The sequence below is a fragment of the Ursus americanus genome, chromosome 7 (assembly GCF_024610735.1).
Source record: "Ursus americanus isolate L20-20 chromosome 7, mUrsAme1.1.p, whole genome shotgun sequence".
NCBI lineage: Eukaryota > Metazoa > Chordata > Mammalia > Carnivora > Ursidae > Ursus > Ursus americanus.
In genome coordinates, this window is record NC_142133.1 from 79,015,718 (window position 1) to 79,043,194 (window position 27,477).

Consider the following 27,477-nt stretch of genomic DNA (forward strand, 5'->3'; position numbering starts at 1 on the left):
GTATTTACCCCAAAGATACAGATGTAGTGAAGAGAAGGGCCATGTGCACCCCAATGTTCATAGCAGCTTTGTCCACAATAGCTAAATCGTGGAAGGAGCCGAGATGCCCTTCAACAGATGACTGGATTAAGAAGTTGTGGTCCATATATACAATGGAATATTACTCAGCTATCAAAAAAAAAAAGATTTCTCAACATTTGCTGCACCATGGACGGGACTGGAGGAGATAATGCTAAGTGAAATAAGTCAAGCAGAGAAAGACAATTATCATATGGTTTCTCTCATCTATGGAACATAAGAACTAGGAAGATCGGTAGAAGAAAGGGATAAAGAAAGGGGGGGTAATCAGAAGGGGGAATGAAGCATGAGAGACTATGGACTCTGAGAAACAAACTGAGGGCTTCAGAGGGAAGGGGGGTGGGGGAATGGGATAGGCTGGTGATGGGTAGTAAGGAGGGCACGTATTGCATGGTGCACTGGGTGTTCTACGCAACTAATGAATCATCGAACTTTACATCGGAAACCAGGGATGTACTGCATGGTGACTAACATAATAAAAAACCATTAAAAAAATAAAATAAAATATTACATCTTCATCTTACAAAATAAAACCAAACATCATGAAAATAAAAAAAAAATAAAAATAAAAAAGAAGGATCTTGGTAATGTATCCCCTGGACAATTTCTTCCCTGAGCCCTGGTCTCTCTCTGGAAGATGCCATTTTGGAAATAGACATACTCTCTTTGGTTATTAAATTCTGCCCTAAAGTACCTAAAAGTCAGTAAGTCTAAGATGTGTAACTGAGCGCTAAAATATCAATTTGGGCTCTAATAGTTATGTCTGCAGTGTAAGCTGGTGCCTGGCTTGAGCTAATGAATTCCTAGTTGCCACTGAGATGCCTGAGTGGCATGGTCCTTGAATACCAAGCCTTTCAGTATCAGTCAGGACAACCCGTGCCGGCACCATAAAAAGGAAGGCCCAATGGCTGGTACTCCAAAGATAACCTAAGACAACAGAATGAACTTCTGTTCTTCCTGATACTCTTGTAACCACTGAGATCCAATGACCAAAGAGACACTCCTTCTCGGACAAGGAAGAGGAAGGACCCAGTTTCCTGGGTACCCACAGGCTGTCAGAATAAGTCCACACCCCACCTCTTTTCTTTCATCATTGTGTATCAAACCTGAATAGTGAGAAACTACTACACCTCTCCCCTTTCTGGCAAGGATCCTCTTCCCCACAGTGCTTTATTCATCCCCGTAAGTCTGTTTCTCTATTTAAAAGCTCTCGTAAATGTAGAGGAAAAATAATCCAGTTCTACCTGTGAAAACTGAAATTCAGTTCTTAGAGCACAAAGCAGGCATTATTATCCCTATTTCATTGATGAAGAACCTGGAACTGAATGAATTATTTTAACTAATTTGAGGAGCCTTGATTTTTCTCAAAGTATACAAAATTAGTTGATCAACTGAGTATTATTATAAATTTACATAAAATACAGAGACATTAACTTTTTCTTCAAAGTCTTGCAAAGACTCAAAGTTCTAAGAATAAATACAAAACTGTTCAAATCAGAGATCAATAGAAATATACTCTATGTTATGTAAGATATAGCGTCTATGAGAATTTATGAGCAAACTAAATTTCAGTGTGCCGAGGCTAAGAAATCAAGTAACTTGCCCATGGTTACACAACTAGTCCACAATACAATCAGGATTCAAACCCAGCACTGTCTGTCTCGACAGCTATGCTCCTGGTAAGCTACCAGAAAGCAGACGGGAAATGATCAACTTTGAGAAATGAGGAGGAGGAATATTAGAAATGTAGGTGTGACTCATGCAAATTATAAAAAAATTAATAACTAAATACAATATGGTACTCTGGATTGAATCCTGGATTGGAAAGAGGACATTAATGAAAACACTGGTGAAATCCAAATAAAATCTGGGATTTGGTTAATAGTAATTCCAAAAAAAAAAAGTCGATTAGAACATACTTCTAGAAAAAATGTCATAATGCTAAGGAGTCTAACTGCTGAAACTTCAGCTTTCAAATATAAGGTAACAGACTTGGAAATCAAGCAGATAAACCTAAAACCAGAAGAGATAACATACTTTGCCCTGGCTTCCTCCCATTTTTGTTTCTTCTCATCAATAGATTTCTTCATAACTTGGTACCATTTTCTGAAGTCAAACCATGGCTTATCTGAAAGAAATGAAATCCATGATTAGTAACCAAATAAGTCACATTATAACCATATACATTATTCATTGGAGTCTTCATTCATTGGTACAACTAAACATTATGGAGTCAACATTGTGGGAATTATGGAGTCACTGTCTCCATACTTTTTTTTTTTAAATTTTTTTTAAAAGATTTTATTTATTTATTCGACAGAGATAGAAACAGCCAGCGAGAGAGGGAACACAAGCAGGGGGAGTGGGAGAGGAAGAAGCAGGCTCATAGCGTAAGAGCCTGATGTGGGGCTCGATCCCACAACGCCGGGATCACGCCCTGAGCTGAAGGCAGACGCTTAACCGCTGTGCCACTCAGGAGCCCCACTGTCTCCATACTTTAACACGACTCCTAGCAATCCGTCACTGAGTTCCTATCTGTATTGTGGCCCTAACTAGATTATACTAAAACCATCTTTTTTTTTTTTTTTTTTTTGAGACAGAGGGAGCATGAGAAGAGACATTAGAAGACACCTTGTTCAACCTTTCCCACTGTGTAGAGGCTGACATAAAGCAATGTGTAGAAAGAAGTATTTTGGATATATTCTGGAAAGAACTCACAAATTGATTTCTACCATTAAATCCAGGCTCTTAAAACTAATGAACATGTATGTGAAATCTTGGGGGAGGGGGGAGTCAAACTCTTAGAAACAGTAGTTTCTACTCTAACAGAGTAGAAAAGTAGTTCCCAGGGGCTGAGAGGGAAGAGACAGGGAGAGGCTGGTAAAAGCGTACAAAGTTAAGGTCTGAGAATCTCACGTAAAACATGGTAACTGTAGTTGATCACACTGTATTATATCAAGGAAGTTTGCTAAGCGAATAGGACTTAACTGTTCACACACACACACACACACACGATTAAAATATGAGGTGATAAATGTATAACCAGATGAGAGAATCCTTTCACAGTGTACACATATATCAAATGATCGCAATATGCACTTTAAATATCTTACATTTTTATGTGTCAATTATAAAGCTGATTTAAAAAAAAAAACCAATGAACATAAATCTGATTTAAAAAAAAAAAACCAATGAACATAAATCCTAATGAAGGACCTAAGAAACTGGAATTGAATTTAAGATCTCATATACCTACCCAACTTCACTGAATTGTTCTTAGGCCAGACACTACGTCAGGCACTAAAGATCCATTAAAAAATAAAAAAAGAAAGAAAGATATGGTTCCTCCCTCTAGAAGCTCACAATCTACCTTATCAATCTATCATTTATGTTGTGCTTTTATTCTATGTCACCTATTCTTAGCACTTTATAGACACTAGCAATGTAACGGGACAGACACACGTAGTCCACCAGGTCTAATTCAGCGTGCTAAATCCCTAACAGATGTTTGGATAGGAGCGGCTGTGGCAGGAGTGATTCGTTCTGATTTGGGAAGTGGTAGGGTCGGGAATGGGTATGAAGAGAAGGTAGAATCTTGAAGAATAAAGGCAGATTTGTCAGGGATTGAGGGAGTTGGGGGGTAAGAAGGAAAACATTTCAGGTAGAAGAACCAGCGTGAGCAAAGGCTGAGGCATCACAACAGGTGGTACAGTCACGGAACTGCCAGGGCGTTCACACTCCAGCACGGCTAGTGAGGAGAAGCCGGGAATAACAAAGCAGGCTGTCTTTACACATCAGAGGAAATCACTGAAGTTTAGCAGGCCAGATGCAGAATTAGATAATTATATGAAGAAATAATTCTGGTATAAGGCACGATTTGTACACAAGTGTTTGTATATGTGTACTTGTATATTTTTCAAAGTCTTCCTTACATTTATTGCATCTTTTAATCCATTACTTACAATCACGTTGAATTTGAATGATAAAAAATTAAGTACCTTCTTTGTTCTTTTCATTATATTTCTCAGCAATATTAGACAAAGTCCTGGAAAAACCAAAAAGCAAGTCCATTTATTTGGAAGTCACTTATTTGAAGACAGCTAAATTTTGAATTCTTCTGAAAGTATAGAACAGTACTTGAAACCGATGCTAGCTTTTAATGGAGAAGCAATCACTATACACGCTGCCATTGTTTATTGGCATTTGGGAGAAGTGATGCTTCAAGTTTCATTTACCTTCCAAAATAATCTTTGAAGTCACATAGAGCCCGAAGCCTAAAGGCATACGGATAAACTGCTACAAGATTCTTTAGGATTTGTGTATGACGATTTAAAGTCGGGAAGCAGTGACGCAATGAGAACATGTGTACCTACTTAGGAATACAACATGAGACAAACAACTTACTAAGGTAGAATTAACTCTCTGACAACTAGCTGAGTCAAAATTCATGTAAGAAGTAATTGCTGCTACTAGTCAGTGTTCTACAACTGAGAGGCTCTATTTGCTCTTGAGATAATATAAGGATTCCTTTACTCCAAATAATTAGGTAAAAACAGTATAATTTTTTCCTCATAAAACTGACATACACTTACCATTCTAAACTGTCATCCAATAAAAAGAGCAGTTTCAATACTACTACAATGACAGCGACAGCTTGTACATCATATTTAACAGTTTTTGCCATTTTAGCTATGGGATCGAACGTCAGAAAATCCACTTCTCCTATTCCAGTCATTTTTACCACTTGGCAGGTTAAATCATTCATTTCATCTGTTGAAGTAAAAAACAGCAAAATGTGAATTAAATTCTCTGCCTCACTAGACCATACTAATGTGTACCTCTCTAAGATAAGCTTTATCATCTTAAAACATGGTACGATGCTAGAACTGAGACACTCATTTTATGAATAAAATTAACCAAAAATGGTATCTGTATAGAAACACTAATGGTAGAATCCTGGCAAGGCCTCTCTTTTCCTATTTGGATTTCCTAAAATATCTGCTATGTATAGGACACATTCTGGTATCTAAACACTGTGTTTCTACAGCAATTTGCACTTGCTGGAAACAAAATCCCCGCGAGACCAAAAGCTTCTCTAGGAACGTACACTAACTTGCTGGCTGGCACCCTGGCTAGCACACTAGAGGCTTCGTGTATATTAAATCTGATGTACTGCTTTCCCAAAGAAATTATATGGTCGGCTTAGCCTCCATCTATTATTCAAGGCTGAATAATGGGCACTTGGAACCAGAAAGCCTAGCTAGGGCCTATATATTTAGGTTTCCAATCATTAGCTTTGTGACTCTGTGTTAGTCACTTAACCTCAGTTTCTTCACTTGTAAAACGGGTTGTGGGAGGATCAACTGAGATTAAATTAGATAAGTGAATATACTCTGAAAACTCTAAATTACTAAGCAAATTTCTTTACCCACTAATCTAAGTACCCAAGATGTACAATATTCTATTTTAATTAATTTTAAGTGAACAGCTAGTATTTATAAAAGCATAATAAATTGTACTGAATTAAGCGGCATTTCCTACATGCATTCAGTCGCCATGTCCGATGGACTCTATTCCCCTTCTCCATCCAACAGCAAGCACAGAACCAGATGCTTGCCATGAGCCAGCCTGTGTCAGTTCCATTTTGGGAATCCCTTGTGTTCCTTCTATTACCTACTATTACATTTGTGTGTGTGTGTGTGTGTGTGTGTGTGTGTATTACTACATATTTATATTTATTTTTACCATTGGAATTACACTATACATACACAGTTCTGTATATTGCTTTCTGCATTAACATATGCATTTTCCTCCCCTATTAAAAATATATCCAATCGCATTTTTTATATTGCTTAAGCAACAGGCTAACCACACCATGTTTGTATTTTCTCTTACGAATGTAAGTCCTGAATTTCTCACATTACTCGTTTTGCAAGAAATTCAGGAATGGGTTCCATTGGCAGATTCCATTGCCTGCATCTTGGTATATTGTGAAGGTCTAGGGAGGCTGTCTTCACATTCTGTCTTTCATTGCCTTAAAGAGTTCACTGTGATCCTACAAATGGTGAAACGCTGCCTTTTTTTCAGAAGGGGGGGCATCCAGCTCATTAACACATACTGAAACCTTTGTTACTTTAATTGCACTTAGCAAACTTACTGTAAAAACCAAGCATATCCCTCACATCAAAACAGAATTCTTTATTTCTGAACAATGTCCTTTTAACCTTTTTAAATAGTCTGGAATATTTTAAGAAAGGATTCTGAAATTAAGCTTCATGTTATGATGGCCCCTGTCAGGTGGCTCTAATTGTCTGTGATTTGAGAGGAATTCTATACTTTGTTCATTGTAATTTTACAATTCTATAAAAGCTCCCTCACCACATATACCACACTTACCAGGAAGATTGACTTCCATCAAGTATTTCATACACAAGATGTTTGGATGAAGATACGAGTCTTCAGTTATATCTGGAAAACGTGGCAAATCTAAGAATTTGGCAATTTCGATCACTTTTTTATAGATATCCTCATAGGTAGGCCAAGACTGAAATAAAAAATAATCAAGGTAGCAACTTGAGCAACATAAATTATTTTAAAAAACATTTTCTGATTTTAAAAGTAATATGCATTTACTGAATGAAATTTGGAATGTGGAGAAAAGCATTAAGGAGAAAACACACATAAATCCCTAATATCCCAACTTAGCAGTTTAAAACAGTAGTAACGCTAAATTAAAAAGCCACTAAAATTCCATTGGCTCATAAAACTCCTCCTGGCGATAGAGTGAAATCATTACTTCTTGCCAGTCACAGAAGAACCGGGGGGAAGGGACAAAGCTGTGACCCAAACTGGAGTTCAGAGCCTTCACGACTGCTCCACTGCACGACTGCCCTCTCACACTTCCTCACCACACCCTTTCATTCACCTGCAAGTTCATGGCTAACAAATTTAGTTCCCTGTTTCACAATATTCACAAGCTTCCATGTGAGAGCTAACACCAGGATTTAAGTCTAATAGTTAAAAATACACAATTCAACTTCATATTCTCCCATATAATCACATATAAAATTTTATAGAATCCAGGAAAATCTATGAGCTACTATTAATAAATTTATTCTGTTCACTTTAAGATCATCCCTTTAGTTTATCTGGTATGCTATTTTCATTTTTGCAATTTATAAACATCCTTGAAATTAACACTGCATATAATTTTTCCTCATTTCCTCATCCATTCACATAAAAATATTAAATTTGGAGTCTACGTTATGCAAAGTACTTTGGGAAATGTAAAGATGAATTAAACAATGCCTTCAAGGAGTTTATAACCTAGAAAGGGAGATAAAATATGTGAAAATATAATATAAAATAGAAAGTTATCAAGTACCTCAAGTAAGATTTTTTTTTTTATAAGGCTTATGGAATTTCGGAAAAACCAATATTTCTCATACAACAGGACCCTATTAAAATTGGGCCTGAAGACAGACATTTTGGCCACCTGTTTGGCCGTATTAAGTTGAGCATGTGTACATTCTGTGGCAAAGCAATTCTACCCTAGCTACCTATCCTCAACAGAAATGTGTATGATGTCCATGGAAAGACATATACTAGAATATTCTCAACAACACTATTTGCAAAAGCCCCAAGCTGGAAACTACCCCAATGCCATTACGAAAAGTAAATTTTGATATAGTCTCATAATGAAACACTTTATGGCAAGGAAATAAATGCTCTGCCTGCAACGACATGAATGAATCTTCCAAACATCACTTTAAAAGGAAGAAGCCAGATGCAAAAGAGAATGATTCCAGGTATATAAAGTACAAAGCCCAGCAACTCAGCACCAAGCCTCCAAGCTTCTACAGAGTGAGCACTGACTACTCAGGAGTGGGGGAAGTGATGACGCAGTGAGTACCAGGGCGGAGCTTCAGGGCTAGTAATGTTTCCCGCTAGGGACTGGTTCCAGTTGGAAAATTCATCAAGCTATGTACATTTGTGATATGTTCACTTTTCTGTATGTCGAGTGTACCTCAAAAAGTGGCAAGAAGGATAATACCAGTTAAGTAAACCATTTCGTGTAACAGAAATACTTCATACATCACTTTGTAGGAGAAATAACCTAACTGGCATATTCAGAGTTGGAAACACCCTTAGGAAGTTTGTGGTCCAACTTTACAAAATCCCTAGCAGGCAGATGTCTGGCCCTTCTTACAAATCTCCAGGGACAGGAACCCAATACCTTCCCCAGATGTAGTCTGTCCTATTTGTAATGGGTTTAAGTCATTAGGAAGTTCTGTATTCTAAGTAAAAATTTTCCCAATTCTGAGCTAATAGTCAATTAAGATCCCCCCGGTTGCTTGTGAAAGCATTGCTGTTAAATCATGTCTTGCCCATCTTCTAGGTGTGTGAGTGTGTTTGGGAGCCAACTAAAGGAATGACCATTTCTCTGTTAAATTTTACTTTGGTAAATTCAGCTCAGGTGCAATTGTAAAGCACAAGGAAATGCTTCATTAATGGTACAGGGATATGCTTATAGAAGATAACCATACTGTTAATTTCTAGAAATTATAACTGTGCTTGATTTTACTTTGCCTGAAGCTACAATCTCGTTTGTATTATATTTACTCTGAGTTTTATTACCAAAAAAAGGCCTTTGGTTTATGCTGTATTATTAACATATGATTAACCTGTAGCTGAAGACTACAACGTAAATTTCTGTCGATCCAAAGTAGCAGTGTTGCCTTTTAAGTTTTTTAAAATGTTGAGACAGAGTGATTCTACTTGTACACTAAAGTACTACAAATTGCCTTCTAATCTGTGAATTTAAAAGTGAAAAAAGGAAAATATAAATTCTCAGTGGCCTTTGGGAGGAAGTGGTCTTTTCTTTTTTACAAGGTTAATTCATTTAGAATGCTGGGATGGAGTGCTAAGCAAACAGGCTTCATTTTGCACAAGATTTGAAGCATCTCTTCAAGTTAAGATAATCTTAACATTACTGACAAGATTTATGGCAACTCTAATCCTTTCAAATAATGCAGGTAGGAGATGTAATTAAGCACTTTTATCTGCAAACAAAATAAATACCAGAGCAGTGAATATTTCCCTTAGAAAAATAATCATCTCAAAAAAACCCAATTTAATTTATGATAAATTCATGACTAGTGATTGTAAGGTCCTTAATGAAAAGGAGTCTGATAAACTACAAAGATTTAATATATTTTCAAATGTCCACACTAAAAGCTGGTATGTCAAACTACATATTTGGTGACAAATAGGCTACCATTCTATCACGTATGAACTGAGGATAAAATAATTAATTATCAATAATGCAAGCCTATAGATTTATATTACAGTTTACAACAGATTCTAGATTCACCTAGTCTCAAGTCAGTATGGCAGACTTCACTTTTAAAATTTTCATTTATTTTTAAACAGACTTTTCCTTTTTGAATAACACTGAAACCCCCTTTTTAAAAGGTGACTACAGGGTTTTCAAGATCATTCTACTTATTTTTTACCCATCTTCTATAACTGTTATACATATAAGTTGTTTCCAATTTTTATACTACTATAAATAATTCCAAGAGACTGTATTCTAGCAACACTTAAATTTGATTATAAAAATACATGATCATTACAGAAAATTTACAAAATATAAAATACTATAATAAAGACAATAAAAATTGCTCATAACTTACAGCATGTTGGAGGACTTTTCCCTTAGCCCTTTGGGGCATATCCACATTTATAACATTGGGATTTCAATTCAACAGCCTCCTTGACACCTCCACTGGAATATCTTTCCACTATGTCAAACGTACATGTTCCAAACTGAGTTTTTCATCCCCCATACCCCTGAATTTTATCCCTCCATCAGGGCTCCTCATCCCGTCACAAAAACCATTTAGGAACCATCCTTGGCGGCTCCATTTCCTTGCACACCACGTGCACACAGACTGTCTACCTCAAAGCTGGGTCTGGAATGCTGCTATTTCTCATCACGTCTACAACTACTATCTTCGTCTAAGCCTCCATCACCCCAGACTGGACTGCCAACCAAACAGTATCCCCATATCTGCTTTTGCCGCTTTAAAGCTAGCACCAAGAGTGATATTTCAAAATGCAAATCTGATATGTCACTCCTCTACTAAAATCTAATAGTTTACCTTGCTCTTAGGCTAAGCTCCCATCTGTCCGAGAACCGCTGTGCAAACTGAACTGGATGCACACGGCTTGGTCTCCTGCACTTTCACCTAACATTATATTTTGTGAGTATTTTCTAACATCATGAGATCGCCTTTGAAAACATCATTTTGAGTGACTGGAAAATATTCCCCTCTATGAACCCATCGCTTCCTTATTATCGGACATCTATGTTTGATACACATTACATGCATACATACTAAGCAGCTATTAAAAAGCATATTCATAGGCTGTTCTATGACTTAGGAAAATATTCATAGTACAATTCTGAGTTTAAAAAATCAAGGGAGAAATTTGTATATAGTCTTCAAGCCTAATTTTGCAAATATGTTTATGTACATTAGACAATCAAAAGTACTGAATGTTAAATGTTAATGGCATTCATAAGAAATTGGATTGTGGGTGATTTTTACTTCCTTCTCTATACATTTCATTGTTTTCTACATTTCTTTTAATCACTCTGAATATATTTCTTTCATAAGAAAAAATAAGTATTCAAAAACGTATTACAGTGATCTAAAAAATTACACATAGAATTACCATATGATACAGCAACTGTGCTTCTGTGTAGGTGCCCAAAAGAACTGAAAGAAGGGACTCTAACAGGTATTTGTACACTAATGTTCATAGCGGCATTATTCACTACAGCCAAAGGTAAAAACAACCCAAATGTCCATGGATGAATAAACAAAATGTAGTATATACATACAATGGGATATTTAGCCTTAAAAAGAAATTTTCATTTCTGACACATGCTACAACACGGATAAACCTTAAAGACATTATCCTGTGTGAGATAAGTCTGACATAAAAAGACAAATACTGTATTATTTCACTTGGACGGGGTACTAGAATAGGTTCACAGAGACAGGAAATAGAATGGCAGACCTTAGGGGCTGGGGCGTTAGGAGTCAGGGCGCAGTGGGGAGCTGGGGTTTCTTGGGGACAGTTTCAGTTTGTGAAGATGAAAAAGGTCTGGAGAGGGATGGTGGTGGTGGTGTTTGCACAACATTGTGAATGTACTTAATTCCACTGAACTGCGTACTTACAAATGGTTTAAATGCTAAGTTTTATGTTATGTATATTTTGCCACAATTCTTAAGAAGTATAAAAGAGCAACCTAAATAACATCTAAAGGGAAAAAATCAACAACATATAGAGAGGTCATAATTAGAAGTAATAAAAAAGATGAAGATTATAAAAAATCAATATATAAAATCTACTACAAACATTCGACATCTATTACTACATGCTAATATCCACCTTTATCCTCTGTAAAATACCTTAACAAAAGAACCCTACATAGGGGAGATGGAGTTTATGAAATTATAATTTATTAGATATGTGACACTAAAGTATGGGTCTGCCTTTCCCAGAAGACAAAATATACTGAGCAAAAAGAAAATATAATATCTGCAGACTCTCTTGCTCCAGGTCTCTTTATACGGAAATGACTACTTAATGGTTCTAGCACAGTACCAAAAGGGATTGTCTTCCTAGTACCTCAAATGAGGGAAGAGTCAGAACTGAACGTGACCACTGCATGCCATTCCTATCCCAAAGGACATCATCAAAAGGCCAGAATGCTACCCTCTGCCCCCAACAACACTTGTTCCCCAATTGTCCCTACAGGGCTTGGCTATGGACTAACCTCCCTATGCATCTATCTGCTCCTGTCCCAACTAAGACAGGCCAGTTTGCAGGGCAGCAGAGCACGTAACCTCGGGCAGGAGACTGGGAGCACGTTACACACAGCACTGCTGTACAGAGTAAGACCACAGCGGAACATTTTTGGTTCCTGTCCCGTTGTCCTCAGCCCACAGAGGGGAATCAGGCTCTAATTCTGACAGGATTCTGAAACATGGATAACTACGACATAATAATTATAGTAAACATTTATAGTATAGCCTTACTTTGACTTGGAAAAACGCATTCCTTAGAACACACCCAAGGAAAGGGTCTCACAGAAGCTGCTGGTATTCGTACTGTATTTTCATCTGGTGTGTGGAATCTCTGGTGTATTCAAGTGGAATAAGAGGACTACCAGAATCCTGTTTAAAACTTTGCAGGTGTCAGGGCGACTGGGTAGCGCAGTCGTTAAGCGTCTGCCTTCGGCTCAGGGCATGATCCCGGCGTTCCGGGATCGAGTCCCACATCGGGGTCCTCGGCTAGGAGCCTGCTTCTTCCTCTCCCACTCCCCCTGCTTGTGTTCCCTCTCTCGCTGGCTGTCTCTCTGTCCCATAAATAAATAAAAAATCTTTAAAAAAAAAACCAAAAACTTTGCAGGTGTCATAAAGTATAATGACATTTTGTTTGATACTGGCTCTTTGGTTATCTGACTAGTCTAATTCTACCTGGAGTCTTTTGTGCAACAAGATGGAATAATAACAAAAGAAAGAAAGAGGCAGAGAGATACAGCTAGTCTGTACTGCCCAAAGCACCACCTTTATCAGAATCATTGCAGGACAGCTGTTAAAAATGCATATTCCTAGATCCCACTCCAGACTTAATGAACCAATCCCTGAAGAATCTGTGCTTTAAACAAGCTCTCCAGGATATTCTTATGCACGCACTCAAAAAATAATTAAAAAAAAAATAGCAGTGGCTTCCCATCCTCATTTTTCCTGCAGTCTAGAAGACAGCCTCCGATGGCTTAACTCAAAGCTTGAAGAGGGAAGTGTGCCCACAACTCCCAGTGATGGTTAGGATACTGTGGGAGGAGAGGAACAAAAGAAAACATCAGTTGGTTTCTATCCATGCTGTCTGGCAGTGGTGACTCTGGAAGGAGGGGTGGGAGTGAGGGAAACTGAGAACACCTGTTCTTATTACACTCACCTAAATTTCCCTCGGGTAGATTTAAACTCGCCACATTACTCTAGCACAGGTTGCGTAACAATCCGAAGCACGGCACATGGCCTACAGAGTAAGACGGCGAACAAAGCTAGAGTGAAGTTGGAAGACTCGAAGACCTTCACTTGGAGGTGCTCGAGGAGTGACTGACAGCTCTGGGGCAGTCTTTTTCCTCCTTCAACCGACAGGGACCTAGTTTCACAAAGCGTGTAAGATCGCTCCGAGGCAGGATGAATCATCTTGGCAAAGTGCCACTCAGTGGGTTTGGCTGAACCAGCATTACATCTTTTCTTTTTACTCATTCAGAGAGGAGATCAGAATGTTGCTGATCAACATTCAAAATACTGGAGATGTACTTCAAAACGAATTTCCAGTTTCCTTCTTATCCCTTCTTGCTGAGTCTAGTGAGGGATGACGAAATGCGTAATTCTTGAGAGGATTTAGAAACACTGTCAAGGAGCAGAGCAGAATAACATGTATGTGACATATTCTCTGTGTAGAAACTGGTCTGGTGGTTTAACATGTCTAAAAATAAAGAAAATCAATACTGAAAAGATATATGTACCCTACCGTCTGTAAGTCCTCAGCAGATCAAGCAGTATCTATAACAGAGACACAAGGGTGTCTAGGCCCAGCTTTGGTTCGAGCTGCAATCTGATCATCTGGGACTCTGCACAGAGATGGTCCTTGAAAGAGACTACATTTTTAGCTTATTCCACAGATGAACTGAAAGATTTTTTTGCTAGAAGTTTAAACGATGCTTTCAATCAGCACCATACTCCAGAAACTTCTGTCAAAAATAAAGCAGCAGAAGAGGCAGAGGCAGAAAAAAGAGGAGGTTATTTTTAAATTAAATAAGTAAACAAAATGAAAAGCCTATCCACCCGGAGTTGGGAATCATAACTCAGAAAGAGGAGATGGTGTGAAACACTAAAACTTAACTCGCACTAAAACTTAACCTCTTCTCCTGAGCTTTGCTCTTCAGGGAGGGTAGTGGCAGGAAGACTCAAGTGTTTATGGCCCGCTTGGAAAAAGAAAACAAACCACAGCAATACTCTGTATTCCATTCCCCTCGGTTTTAAGTGAGTTCTGTCAGATTTGTTGTCATTGGGACAGAAAGGCCCACTTAAATACTAACAGAACAACCTAATGGAAAAAAAAGAGGTCGCCCAGGATAAAGGTTTAAGGGTCTTTAAAGCTCTTTTTGGGAGTGGTGGTTTGTTCTTAAGGTGTGCTCAACTTTCTAGAATAACAAAAACAAAACAAAACCAAACACAGAAGAAAAACAGTCCCCAGCAGCCCACACACAAAACACTCCACCAGCATTATCTTCACCGCCATCTCCTAGAACAATTGCACCTTTTGTCGTTTCTGGTGGAGGTACAGCTGCTGAAGAAGCCAAGACTTACTGGAGAAAGCGAAGACATGGACGGAGGGAAGAAAATGCTTCCTTTGTTAACCAAAAGCCATTTCCATTGAAAAGTTTCAACATACTATGGAACAGTGAATGCACTTTTGTGAGCAAAGGCAAAGCATACAATGAAGAAAAGCTGCCTGTCAATTAAATAAACAGTCATTTGAAGAAATCTCAAACCTTCCCCCCTTTTCTTGAAAAAAGGAGGGGAAAGGAGAGGGAATGTGAACTATTACCAGACATGGCCAAAGATGTGTCTAAAAGGTATAGCAAATATACATAGGGCTTCTGGAGTGATACAAATTCATTTAATTACAATAATAAGAAATCACCAGGTTAATATGTTTTTTAAAAGACCACAAAGCTATAATAAATTCTTGTAGCATGCATTAAAAACGAAGTGCTTGGGAAAGCATTTTATTGAATTTCACAAATATTCCAGCGAGTTTATTTTCCTTCATGAAGCAATGCCTTGAGACAGGTAAGGACAAGCTAGAGTTTCTGTTACACAACAGCAGGCTCTGGTGATAAACCTGATTACAATACCCTGTCAGAGGTGAACTTCCTGCTTAGCTATTAAAAAAAAAAAAAGAGTACAGTGCCTCACCCTTACTTATTCTTATGATTGTTTTGAAGCACAGATTCAGCTGAGAAAAAGCTAATGCTACATGCACCTGTTAGTCCAAATTTAAAACAAGACTTTCTATTACAATGGAAAATTAATAAGAAATAAAAGTAATGTCAGGAGCAATGACAAAGCATGTCAAATATTGTTTATGGAGGAAAGATAAAATGATTTCCACATGTATCATGATTCACAAAACAGTCCACTTTGCGTTTTTAGTTTGCTGGAATTATCTTAATGGTTGCAAATCTACCATGTAGTAACATAAAATACTTTTTTATGTTCAGAGTCTAGTCTGAAAGTTTGTGGTGAACACATTATGTGAAATATAGTCTTGGTCCTGGGGATGAGACTATTTTAGAAATACATTGTCAAATTGCACAAAGACAAACCTCATGAACAAACACAAATTTATGAACTGATAACCAATGAGGGCTTGCCAACTAAACAGGGAATCACAGTTTGTTTTGGGCCCAGGATGAGCGCTGGGAAAAACCTACTGGAGTCCTCCTTCTTAAGATTTGTCTGTTCTCCAAATATTCTCCTGATTGTTGCACACCTATGTTCAAACTTCACATATTTGTACTAACAAAGATTAAATGATATCCAGAAAGCAGATGATTCCCAAGTAATTTCTATTTGATTTTGGAAGGGTTATGTGGTTATTTTTGCTGCAGATTGACCTTTGTCATTACCCAGTTTTCTTTCGGCTAGTGTAAAACCTAGGTCCCATCTCTCTTCTCCTGAGAAGCAAAGGTGGGGGAGACCCGGGCTGAGCATGCTGGGTCCTGGGGGTACTGGCCAAGGATCAAACTAAAGCACAGATAATCCACATGAAATCACCAGTTTCACAAAGCAAATATGAAGTACAAAGATTTTCCCAAAAGAAGTATCCTCAGTGTAGCCTCACACATGTATTTTCTAACCAGAGTAATTTATTATTGGTTTTAGTATATTCGTGAACAGTACAAATTAACTGATGAGATTATTTATCTCACACACGGGTTTTCACGAGTGATACTGACACACCATAACTCGCATTTTCAATGTCCTTGCTTATACATCGAAGTTATGTCCCTTTATACACTGATTGCTAAAATATTAGGATGCTTTTTTATTTTTTCCATCAAATGCCACTATTTAATGGCCTCCTCATATTTTATGTAATAAATACATCTGAAAGTTTCCTACTTAGGTGGAAAAAAAACCCCAACAGATCAATTTGAATTCTCCTGAAACTGAATTATTTAAACTTACTGTTTTTTAGCTATTTCAAATCATCTAATTGATAAACACAGACTGAATCCTTACCATGTATACAGAATTATGTTAGGTCTTATGGATAAAAAATAGAAACATTAAATATGGTTCAAAGAGTAGTTGGGGATTCAGGACATAGACAAACAAACCCATGCACCACACATTGCCTTTTATTTCCGTTTTAGAAATTCTATTTGGACCACATCCTCTAGTTGCCTTTAAAATCTTGAAAATACAAAAGAATACATGTAACATACCTGTAATCTTGAAGCATGATAATAAAATGAACACCCATGAATCTCCTACTTGACTTAAGACCTAGAGCACTGCTGACACCGCTGCATCTACCACTACACTCCTTCCCTACCCTTCCCTCTGCCTCTCCTCCCTCTAGAGATACAACTAGTATCCTGAATTTTGCTCATCACAAACTTACTTTTTAAAAAATACTATCATACACTTAAGCACACCTAAATAAATAGTTTACCTCTTTTTAGGACTGAATACAAATGGCATCATACTATATGTAGTTTCATGAATCTTGCCTTCTACACTCAATAGAATGTCTTTTAGATTCATTCATGTTGCCTGTGGCTGTAGCTGTTTAATACACCAGCGTCTGTCCCATTTTATCCATTTTCCTGTTGACAGACATTTAGATGTTTCTAGTTTTGTTTCCTTTTTTTTTTCATTAGCTAGCTGCCTTCTTTAGCCTTTTATCGCCAAGTACAAAACTCATCAATAAAGAACTAGTTAAGTAAACTGTGGCATATCATATAGTGTAGCTCTTAGAAAAATGAAGAGTTAACTAAATTGTAGTTCTATAAGAGAATATCTCTATTCTTAGAATATATACACCAAAATATTTAGGGGTAATGGGCCATGATAGTTGTAACTTACTCTCAATGATTCCGAAATAGAATTGCACAGACAGATAGACCAATAGACAGTAAGAACAGCACAAATGATAAAACAAATGGGATAAAATGTTAACAGCAGTTGATCTGGGTTAACGATATATGGGTGTCCTTTGTACTATTTTTATTTTTGTAACTTTTCTGTAAATCTAAAATTATTCCAAAATGAAAAGTTTATTTCAAAAAGATACTCTCCAAGATATAAGCAGAAAAGGCAAAGTGCAATGGTTATTATTACCAAGACATAATCTCATATTATTTTTATGTTTATACTTTCTACCAAAATCTGTAGAAGAAATCACTCCCCAGGGGCGCCTGGGTGGCACAGCGGTTAGGTGTCTGCCTTTGGCTCAGGGCGTGATCCCGGCGTTATGGGATCAAGCCCCACATCAGGCTCCTCCGCTGTGAGCCTGCTTCTTCCTCTCCCACTCCCCCTGCTTGTGTTCCCTCTCTCGCTGGCTGTCTCTATCTCTGTCAAATAAATAAATAAAATCTTAAAAAAAAAAAAAAAAGAAATCACTCCCCTATCTTACCCTTGTCCCCTCACTCAAGATTAACTTAAAATAGTCAACAAAAGATATCATCACTAGGGGAAGTATTTTGTGTAAACAAAAGCCCATAACCAAGACCTTACAATAATATGGTCCAGCTGGGGGAAAATTTTTAAGCAAAGATCAGACTAGTGATAACATTCATTAACAGCGATTATAATTTTTTTTTTTTGCATTTCATTCTTCCTTTTTTTAAAAAATATTTTTTTATTATATTATGTTAGTCACCATACAGTACAGTACATCCCTGGTTTTTGATGTGAAGTTCGATGATTCATTAGTTGCGTATAACACCCAGTGCACCATGCAATACGTGCCCTCCCCACCACCCATCACCAGCCTATCCCATTCCCCCACCCTCCTCCCCTCTGAAGCCCTCAGTTTGTTTCTCAGAGTCCATAGTCTCTCATGCTTCATTCCCCCTTCTGATTACCCCCCTTTCTTTATCCCTTTCTTCTCCTACAGATCTTCCTAGTTCTTATGTTCCAGAGATGAGAGAAACCTTATGATAATTGCCTTTCTCTGCTTGACTTATTTCACGTAGTGATTATAATTTTTAAAAAAAATCCAAGAATGAATGAGCAGTGAGATACTTTAGGCATTCAAGAAAGAATTTTTTTAGGTAACACTTTCCTAAAAAAAAAAAAATCTGAATATTGAATCTACTTCTAAATGTCTAAAAATTAGTATCTGGCATGCTTCCATTTGTGCCCATCAAGGATTAAATACAATGGAAACTGATTTCCCACCAAAAACACAGACTGGAAAAATCCATGAAATAACAGTTTCAAGCAATGGACAACAGGAAGCATAGGAATACAATGCCTGAAAGAAAAGAAATAAATGGCCCAGTTTAGTGCCTGGAGGCAGTTTCCAAGCTGCAGTGCAGGGAGCCAAGGAGTGAAACAGAGCCCTGTGGACTTGTCGAGTTGAGGAGACAGAGGCTGCAGCTCGTGAAAGCTGAGGTGGCTACACTTTGCAGGCAGAGTAACAGCTAGGATGAAATCATACATAGAGAGAACTCTGGAGAACTGCAAAGGGTCCTCTCAAGTCTTTGGCTGAGTACTGATTCATGCTGTGTGAGGAAAAACCTAAGGCCAAGGGAAAAAAAAAAATCACTGGATTCTTTCCCAATGAATCCAAACAATTCCCAGAGCTCATACAAGGCACCAGCTGCAGTGCAAAGGCTGCATAACACTGGGGCACTAGATGGAGTCGTCTGAGGGAACATGCCATAGTAGCAAGGATAAGTTAGTCCCAGAATAAAGGCCCTGGACAAGCAATGAAAAACTTAAAAACAAGCTTCTACAGGATCAAATATTACCTAATCTCCATATTACCTAATTATACACCAGAACTAAAACCCAGTATTCAACAACATAAAATTCACAATGTCTAAGCATGAAAAGCAGGAAAAATCCGACACATAATCAAGAGATAAACCAATCAACAGAAACATACCCAGCAACAACAGAGACAATAGAATATAGTAGACAAGAACCTTAAAACATCTGTTATAAATATGGTCAATATGCTCAAGGATGTAAAAGAAAACAAATATAATGAGGGAAATGGAAAAAAATAAGATTAAAATGAAACCTCTAAAAATGAAAAGCACAGGATCTAAAATAAGAAACACACTTAACAGCAGATTAGACACTCAAAAAGTAAAAATCAGTGAAACTGAAGACATGACTATAGAAACTGTCCCAAACAAAACACACTGAGGAAGATCTAAAAAACAAACAAATAAAAAACCCTGAAGCCTTAGTGAGCTGTGGGCACTATCAAATGGTCTCATTTGTAACTGGTATCCCAGAAAACAAATCAAGGGGAGGACAGAAAAAAATATTTGAAGAAATAATGAATGAAAAATTTCCAAATTTGATGAAAACTATACGCCCACAGATCTGAGGTCAATGAACCCTAAGCAGAAGAAACATAAAGAAAACCATGCCAAGGCACATCGCAATCCAACTGATGAAAAACAGTGATAAAAAGAAAACTTTAAAAGCAGCTGGAGGAAAAAAAGACACGTTACACAGAGAATAGAAAAGATAAGACTGACAGAATAGAAAAGATAAGAATCAGAAATCAGGCAGGCCTATATCGGACAAGCCCACAGCTAACAGCATACTCAATGATGAAAAGCTAAAAACTTTTCTTCTAAGATCAGGAACAAGACAAGGATGCCTACTCTCACCACTTTTATTCCACATAGTATTAGAAGTCCTAGCTAGAACAATTAGGCAGGAAAAAGAAATAAAACGCATCAAATCAGAAAGCAAGTAAAACTGTCTCTTTGCAGATGACATATTATCTAAAAACCCTAAAGACTCCACCAAAAAACTATTAGAACTAGTAAAGAAATTCAGTAAATTGCAGAATATAAAATCAATACATGAAAATCAGTTGGGTTTCTATACACTAACAGAAAACGGTATCAGAAAGAGAAATTAAGAAAACAATCCCATTTACAATGGCATCAAAAAGAATAAGGGCCACCTGGGTGGCTCAGTTAGTTAAGTGTCTGTCTTCAGCTCAGATTGTGATCCTAGGGTCCTGCTCCGTGGGGAACCTCTTTCTCCCTCTCTTTCCTGCTTGTGCTCTCTCTCTCAAATAAATTAATAAAATCTTAAAAAAAAGAAAGAATAAAATACCTAGGAATAAATTTAACCAAGGAGGTAAAAGATCTGTAACTGAAAACTATAAGACACTGATGAAAGAAATTGAAGACACGGGTAAATGGAAAGATATTCTGTGCATGTGGATCAGAAGGATTACCAGTGTTAAAATGTCCATATTATCCAAAGCAATCTACAGATTCAATGCAATTCCTATCAAAATTTCAATAGCATTTCTTCACAGAAATAGAAAAAAAATCCCTAACATTTGTGTGGACTCACACAAGACCCCAAATAGGCAAAACAATCTTGAGAAAAAAGAACAAAGCTGAGGGCATCACACTTTGATTTCAAGCTATGTAACAAAGCTATAGTAATCAAAACAGTATGGTATCGACATAAAAACAGACACATAGATCAAAGGAACAGAATAAAGAGCCCAGCAATAAACCCATGCATATGTGGTGAATTAATTTACAACAAAGAAGCCAAGACTATACATGGGAAAGGATAGTGTCTTCAATAAATGGTGCTGGGAAAACTGGATAGCCACAGGCAAAAGTGGGAAATTGGACCACTATTTAACACACACACAAAAATCAACTCAAAATGGATTAAGGACTTAAATGGATGACCTAAAACCCTCAAACTCCTAGAAGAAAACGTAGGGGGTATGCACTTTGACATCAGTCTTGGCACTGAGTTTTTGGATTTGACACCAAAAGTAAAGACAAGAGCAAAAATAAACAAATTTTTACAGGATTACATCAAATGAAGAAGTTTCTTTTTTTTTCATGAGATTCCTTTTTTATGTTTTTATAATAATATTTTTTATTATATTATGTTAGTCACCATACAGTACATCCCTAGTTTTTGATGTAAAGTTCCATGATTCATTACTTGCGTATAACTAAGAAGTTTCTGCACAGCAAAGACAGGCATCAACAAAATGAAAAGGCAACCCATGGAATGGGAAAAAATATTTGCAAATCTTGTATCTGATATATCCAAAAAACATAAAGAATTCATACACCCCTCATAGCATAAATAATCCAATTTAAAAAGTAGCAGAGGAACTAAATAGACATTTTTCCAAAGAAGACATACAAAGAAGACACACCAATGAATACCAGGTACACGAATAGGTGTTCAATATCACTAATCATCAGGGAAATACAAATCAAAACATCGCCTCACACCTGTTAGAATGGTTACCATCAAAAAAACAAGATCACAAGTGTTGGTGAGATTGTGCAGGAAAAGGGAACCCTTGTGCACTGTTAGTGGGAATGTAATTTGGTGCAGCCATTATGAAAAACAGTATGGAGATTCCTCAAAAAATTAAAAATATAATTACCATATGATCCATCAATCCCATTTCTTGGTATACATCTAAAGGAAACAAAAACAGGATCTCAAAAAGATACCACACTTTCATGTTCATTGCAGCATTATTCACAATAGCCAAGATATGGAAATAACCTAAGTGTCCACCCACAGATAAATGGAGAAGGTATGAGATACACACACACACATACACACACACAAAGACACACACAATGTAACATTATTCAGCCCCAAGAAAGAAGGAAATCTTGCCATTTGTGACAACATGGATGGACTTTGAGAGCATTAAGCTAAGATGGATAATCAGAGAAAAGACAACTACTTCATGGTATCACTTATATGGCGAATCTCAAAAAACCAAAACCAATAACAACAAAAAACACCCCATCGAACTTATAGAAACAGTGAGTAGAAAAGTGGTTGCCAGGGCCTGGGGGTAGGGGGAACAGGAAGACATCAGTAAAAGGGTACAAACTTTCTGCTATGAGTAAGGTCTGAGGATCCAATGTAAAACATGGTGACTATAGTTGATAACACTGTATTATATAATTGAAATTTGCTAGGAAGGTAGAATTTAAATGACTTCATACACACACAAAAAGACAACTGTGTGAGGGATGGATGTGTTAGTTAACTCATGGGGGAATCCCTTCACGAGCTACATACAGAGCAAATCACCATGACGTACACTTCAAATATCTTACTGTTTTGTCCATTATACTTCAATAAAGCTGGGGGGAAAAAGAAAGAAAGAAACCAGGCAGGCCTGTTGAAAATGAAACTTCTTTGAAGTGCTGAAAGAAATTAAGTATAAACCCAGAATTCTGTACTAGTGAAAATGTCTTTTCAAAAATGAGGGCAAGGGGTGCCTGGGTGGCTCAGTAGGTTAAGCATCTGCCTTCGGGTCAGGTCGTGATCTCGAGGTCCTGGAATCGAGCCCCATGTCCAGCTCCCTGCTCAGCGGGGAGTCTGCTTCTCCCTCTCCCTCTGCCCCTCACCCCTGCTCATGTGCACGCTCTCACTCTCTCAAATAAATTAAAAAATCTTTTAAAAAAATGAGGGCAAATAAAGACTTTTTTAGAAGAAGAAATGCCAAAAAATAATTCACTGCCAACAGATCTGTACTTAAAGAAATGTTAAAGGACTTTTTTAGACAAGAAGAGTGTCAGAAACAACAAATATGTAGGTAAATATAAAATCATTTTACCCATTCTAATTTCTTAAAAAGATACGTGAATTTTTAAAGCAAAAATAATCCAATGCATTGTGAAAATTATAACCAATAAAAGTAAAATGTTTGAGGGGCACGTGGGTGGCTCAGTTGATTAAGTGTCCAACTCTTGATTTTGGCTCAGGTCATGGTCTCAGGGTTGTGAGACTGAGCCCGGCATCGGCACCACGTTGAGTGGGGAGTCTGCTTGGGATTCTCCCTCTCTCCCTTTCCCTCTGCCCCTTCCCCCTCAAGCTCTCTTTCTCTCTCAAATAAAAAATAAACCGTAAAACAAAAATTAATAAATAAAATATCTGACACTAGAAGATGGGAGCAGGGAAATGAAAGTATATTGTTGAAAGGGTCCTACATTATACATGTACTGGTTTACTAGTACTTGAGGTAGACTGTGATAAGTTAAAGACGAATGTTATAAACTCCAGAGCAATCTCACACACACAAAAATCCAGAGGTATAGTTAATACATCGATAATGGAGATAAAATAGAATCATTAAAAAAAAAGTCAATTCAAAAGAAGGTAGGAAAAGAAGAAAAACAGAATAAAGACTAGATGGAAGAAATAACAGCAGGATGGTAGATTTAAACCCAATCATATTTATGTTTAATTAAATGTCAGTTGTCAGACATACAATTCTAAGGCAGAGAATATCAGACTGCATAAATAAAAAAAATCAAGACAATTACAAACTGTCTACCAGGAAGCCACTTTAAATATAAAGACGCAGATAAGTTAAAAATAAAAGATTTCCAAAAGGTTGATTAGGCGAACATTTTTTTTAATTAACACTGAACAAGATAGATATGAAAACAAATATTATTGGGGGGAAGAAAAGGACATTACATAGTGAGAAGAGCCAGTTCATCAAGAAGACAAAATATCCTAATTATTATGCACTTGAGCTCCAAAATACTTGAAGCAAAAACCGATAGAACATGAAAGAAAAAGCTGTAATCCTAGGATATTGGCAATCTCAACACACCTCTCTCGGTAACTGATAGGATGAGTAAAAATTAGTATCTGAACAGTTTCAGAGCAAAAACAAAACATGCAAGTAAATATAAAATAACTGATTTTGACTCTTAATTTATAAAATTTAAGTCTCAAATTACAAAAATTTCAGAGGGGCAGAGAACAGTCTAGATTTGATACCATAGTGAGAACATAGTATTTCAGGCTGAAACCCCGAATCACCACCAGAAATAAATGTGGCTATAATTGCAGGCACCCTTCCCACAATGCCTATCGGAGGGTGAAGCCAATCTCAGCTAAAGGCTTGAGCGAGGCTTCCGGGAAACATAAGCCACACTGGCTATGACTGCAGCAGTCTCTTGGTTCTACGCATTATACGTCACTCTTGCAGTCATTTCAACATTTGGGAATAATGGGATCTATTACTATCTGAAAGGACAAGGTGTATATTTTTTAAAATAATTATTTTTATAGAGTGAAATTTGAGTGTCTATTTGAGTATAAAGTGAAACCAAATTTCTTAATTCAAAAGGAAATTACTGGTTAGCTACCACTCCCAAGCATATAAACTCAGCCCAGGAAGCAATATGCTTTCCAAGAAGCTGAATTTATGGTAACCAAAATTATAAAACACTGTAACGAAAAGCAAGAGTCATATCCATGAACGTCCTGGCACCTCCTTGTAGCAAACTCAGAAATGGGCATATTCAAAGGTTTTTCGTTTTGTTTATAACAGAGCTTTAAAATGAAAACTTTACACCCCAATGTTCATAGCAGCATTGTCCACAATAGCTAAATTGTGGAAGGAGCCGAGATGCCCTTCAACAGATGACTGGATTAAGAAGATGTGGTCTATATATACAATGGAATATTACTCAGCCATCAGAAAGAACGATTACACAACATTTGCAGCAACATGGATGGGACTGGAGGAGATTATGCTAAGTGAGATAAGTCAAACAGAGAAAGACAATTATCATATGGTTTCACTCATTTATGGAACATAAGAAATAGGAAGATCGGTAGGAGAAGGAAAGGAAGAATGAAGGGGGGCTAAACAGAAGGGGGAATGAACCATGAAAGACTGTGGACTCTGGGAAACAAACTGAGGGCTTCAGAGGGGTGGGGGGTGGGGGATTGGGATAGGCCAGTGAGGGGTATTAAGGAGGGCACATATTGCATGGTGCACTGGGTGTTATACGCAAATAATGAATCATGGAACACTGCATCAAAAACTGGGGATGTATTGTATGGTGACTAATATAACAAAATAAAAATTATTAAAAAATAAAAAAATAAAATGAAAATTTTAATTTCCAAAAATGATACATTTTTTTCTTCTGAGTAGCTTGAGGATAACTCTTAATCTTTTCCTTAGAGGAAAAGCTTTTCCATCCTGGGACCTAGAAGGAATGTCCATTTCAATGTCTATGACATACCTGCATTTTGAAGATATTATCTCAAATAATCCTCATGAAAACCCTAATGAAGTAGAGGTTTACCTATTCCCAAATCACTTTTTTTCTTAGGCCTGTTTCCTTACTGAAAAACTAAGAAATGTAGACTAAGTGATATCTAAATTTCCTTCCAGCTTTAATATTTCATAATTCCATATAAAAGATTCTGGTTTTTATTCCTGAGAGTTGAATACAAGTAAGTAATTTTAGGACCAGCACAAAGTACAAATAACCCAAACTAAGCAAAAATGATCAATATAACTTGAGTAGTAAATGGTTCTGAGAAATCAGGCTAAAGCCCAGTCAGTTAGAATGTAAGATAAAGACTGGACTGGAGGCTAAGGGAGAGGAGAAGGAAGGGGGGAAGGGAGGGGAGGGAAAGAAGGGCAGGGGGAGAGTGAAAGAGGGAAAGAGAGGAAAGAGAGAATTTTTTGTTAGCCAAGACCACACTGGAGAGATTTAAGCAAAAACGATTAACTGAGTTCCACTGGTCCCTCTAGAAACACTGAACTGTAAAGATACACACCAAGAATTACTGAACTAAGTGTCTAGCCATGAACAATTTTTTAGCAGCTAAATCTGAAATTACTAATTAGTGAATTATACAGATTTTCAATAATTTAAAAAAAAAACCTTCCATGTGACAGTTTTAGGGTAGCATCAGTATTGTCTGAGGCATGCCCAGGAAATCCAGATGCGTCTCATTGAACACGGGATGCTATTTAAAGATGAAAAACTAATCAACCTTGAATTCAGGCTAGTTCTGAAACTAAAAACTTGTGCTTTTCTTTTCCTAGAAGCAAACAGGGCTCCTGAGGTGGTAGGGGCACCTTATACTTTGTAAATACCTCCCTGACTTTACTATTCCGCCACATCTCTGAAAAATTAGTTGGGAGTCTGGAGTGCTGACTGGAAAACGGGATGTGTCCTCTGTGCCCCTAGTCCTTTAAATAAATTATCGCAACCCTCCAGTTACGGAATGAATAAGTCATTGGAATAAGACGTACAGCATAGGTACTATAGTCAGTGATCCTGTAATATGGTGACAGATGGCAGCCACGCTCGTAGTGAGCATAGCGAAAACACACAAACATGCTGAATCACTCTGTTGTACACCTGAAACTAATGTAACACTGTATGTCAACTGTACTCATATTTAAAATTTTAAAAATAAAATTAAAAATTAATTATCACAACCCTGGCCAAGCTAAGAAAATTTTCATAAAGACCCATCTTTCAGGAAGACTATTCGGGCTACCTAACCTGTGCTTCATGCCAGGACACATGTACCCACACTGTCACTTCTAGCCTGGACCATCCTCCAGCTGGATCCTCTAACCCCTGCCTTCCCGTTCTGGTTGCCATGTCTACCACAGGGCTACCTCTTGGTTTTGGTAACCAGTCCGGAGCCCAATGAGGGGCTCAAACTCACGACCCTGAGATCAAGAGCTGAGCTAAGATCAAGAGTTGGACGCTTAGCTGATGGAGCCACTCAGGAGCACCCCAGTCCGGAGCTTCTTTATTGCCTCGATAACCTACTTCCACTTCTTGCCGCTGCTCTCCCTGCCCCACCCCTCACCCTACCCTCACTGCTTCGTATGGTCCCACTTTTTTTGTCTCCCTCCAAACTAAGGCTGCCTTGGCCATGCTGGACTATGTTCAGAGTGAGGGTACCAGGCAAGTTACCTAATCTGTGTCTCAGTTTCCTCATCTGTAGAATAAGCATAATAATAATAATAATAATAATAATAATAATAATAATAATAATAATATGTACTTCATAGGGTTGATACGAATAATAAAAGAGTTTATAAAATATGTAAAACAGGGCTTGGTACAGAATAAGAACGACCACTATTACTATTTCTTCTTTGTTTTTTCTAGGTTAAGTGGTAGCTGCAGCCACACCCGCCTTCCCTGTGCTGCCCGTGGACAAGTGCCGCCGCAAGGGC

The 27,477-nt window shown here is 37.5% G+C and overlaps 1 protein-coding gene across 4 annotated transcripts in view; it reads right to left on the minus strand.

The window, feature by feature from the left end:
* TAF1B (TATA-box binding protein associated factor, RNA polymerase I subunit B) overlaps nucleotides 1-27,477 on the minus strand; it is a 70,005-nt gene that overhangs the window by 11,955 nt on the left and 30,573 nt on the right. For 3 of the 4 annotated variants that reach the window (XM_045775964.2, XM_045775963.2, XM_045775966.2), the window contains 4 exons: nucleotides 6,475-6,622; nucleotides 4,671-4,848; nucleotides 4,077-4,123; nucleotides 2,116-2,206 (listed from right to left, as the gene is read on the minus strand). In XM_045775964.2, the coding sequence (XP_045631920.1) occupies nucleotides 2,116-2,206; nucleotides 4,077-4,123; nucleotides 4,671-4,848; nucleotides 6,475-6,622 (464 nt within the window). Of the gene's footprint in view, nucleotides 1-2,115; nucleotides 2,207-4,076; nucleotides 4,124-4,670; nucleotides 4,849-6,474; nucleotides 6,627-27,477 lie in introns of all 4 variants that reach the window. The other variant, XM_087863871.1, reaches the window with a different exon arrangement.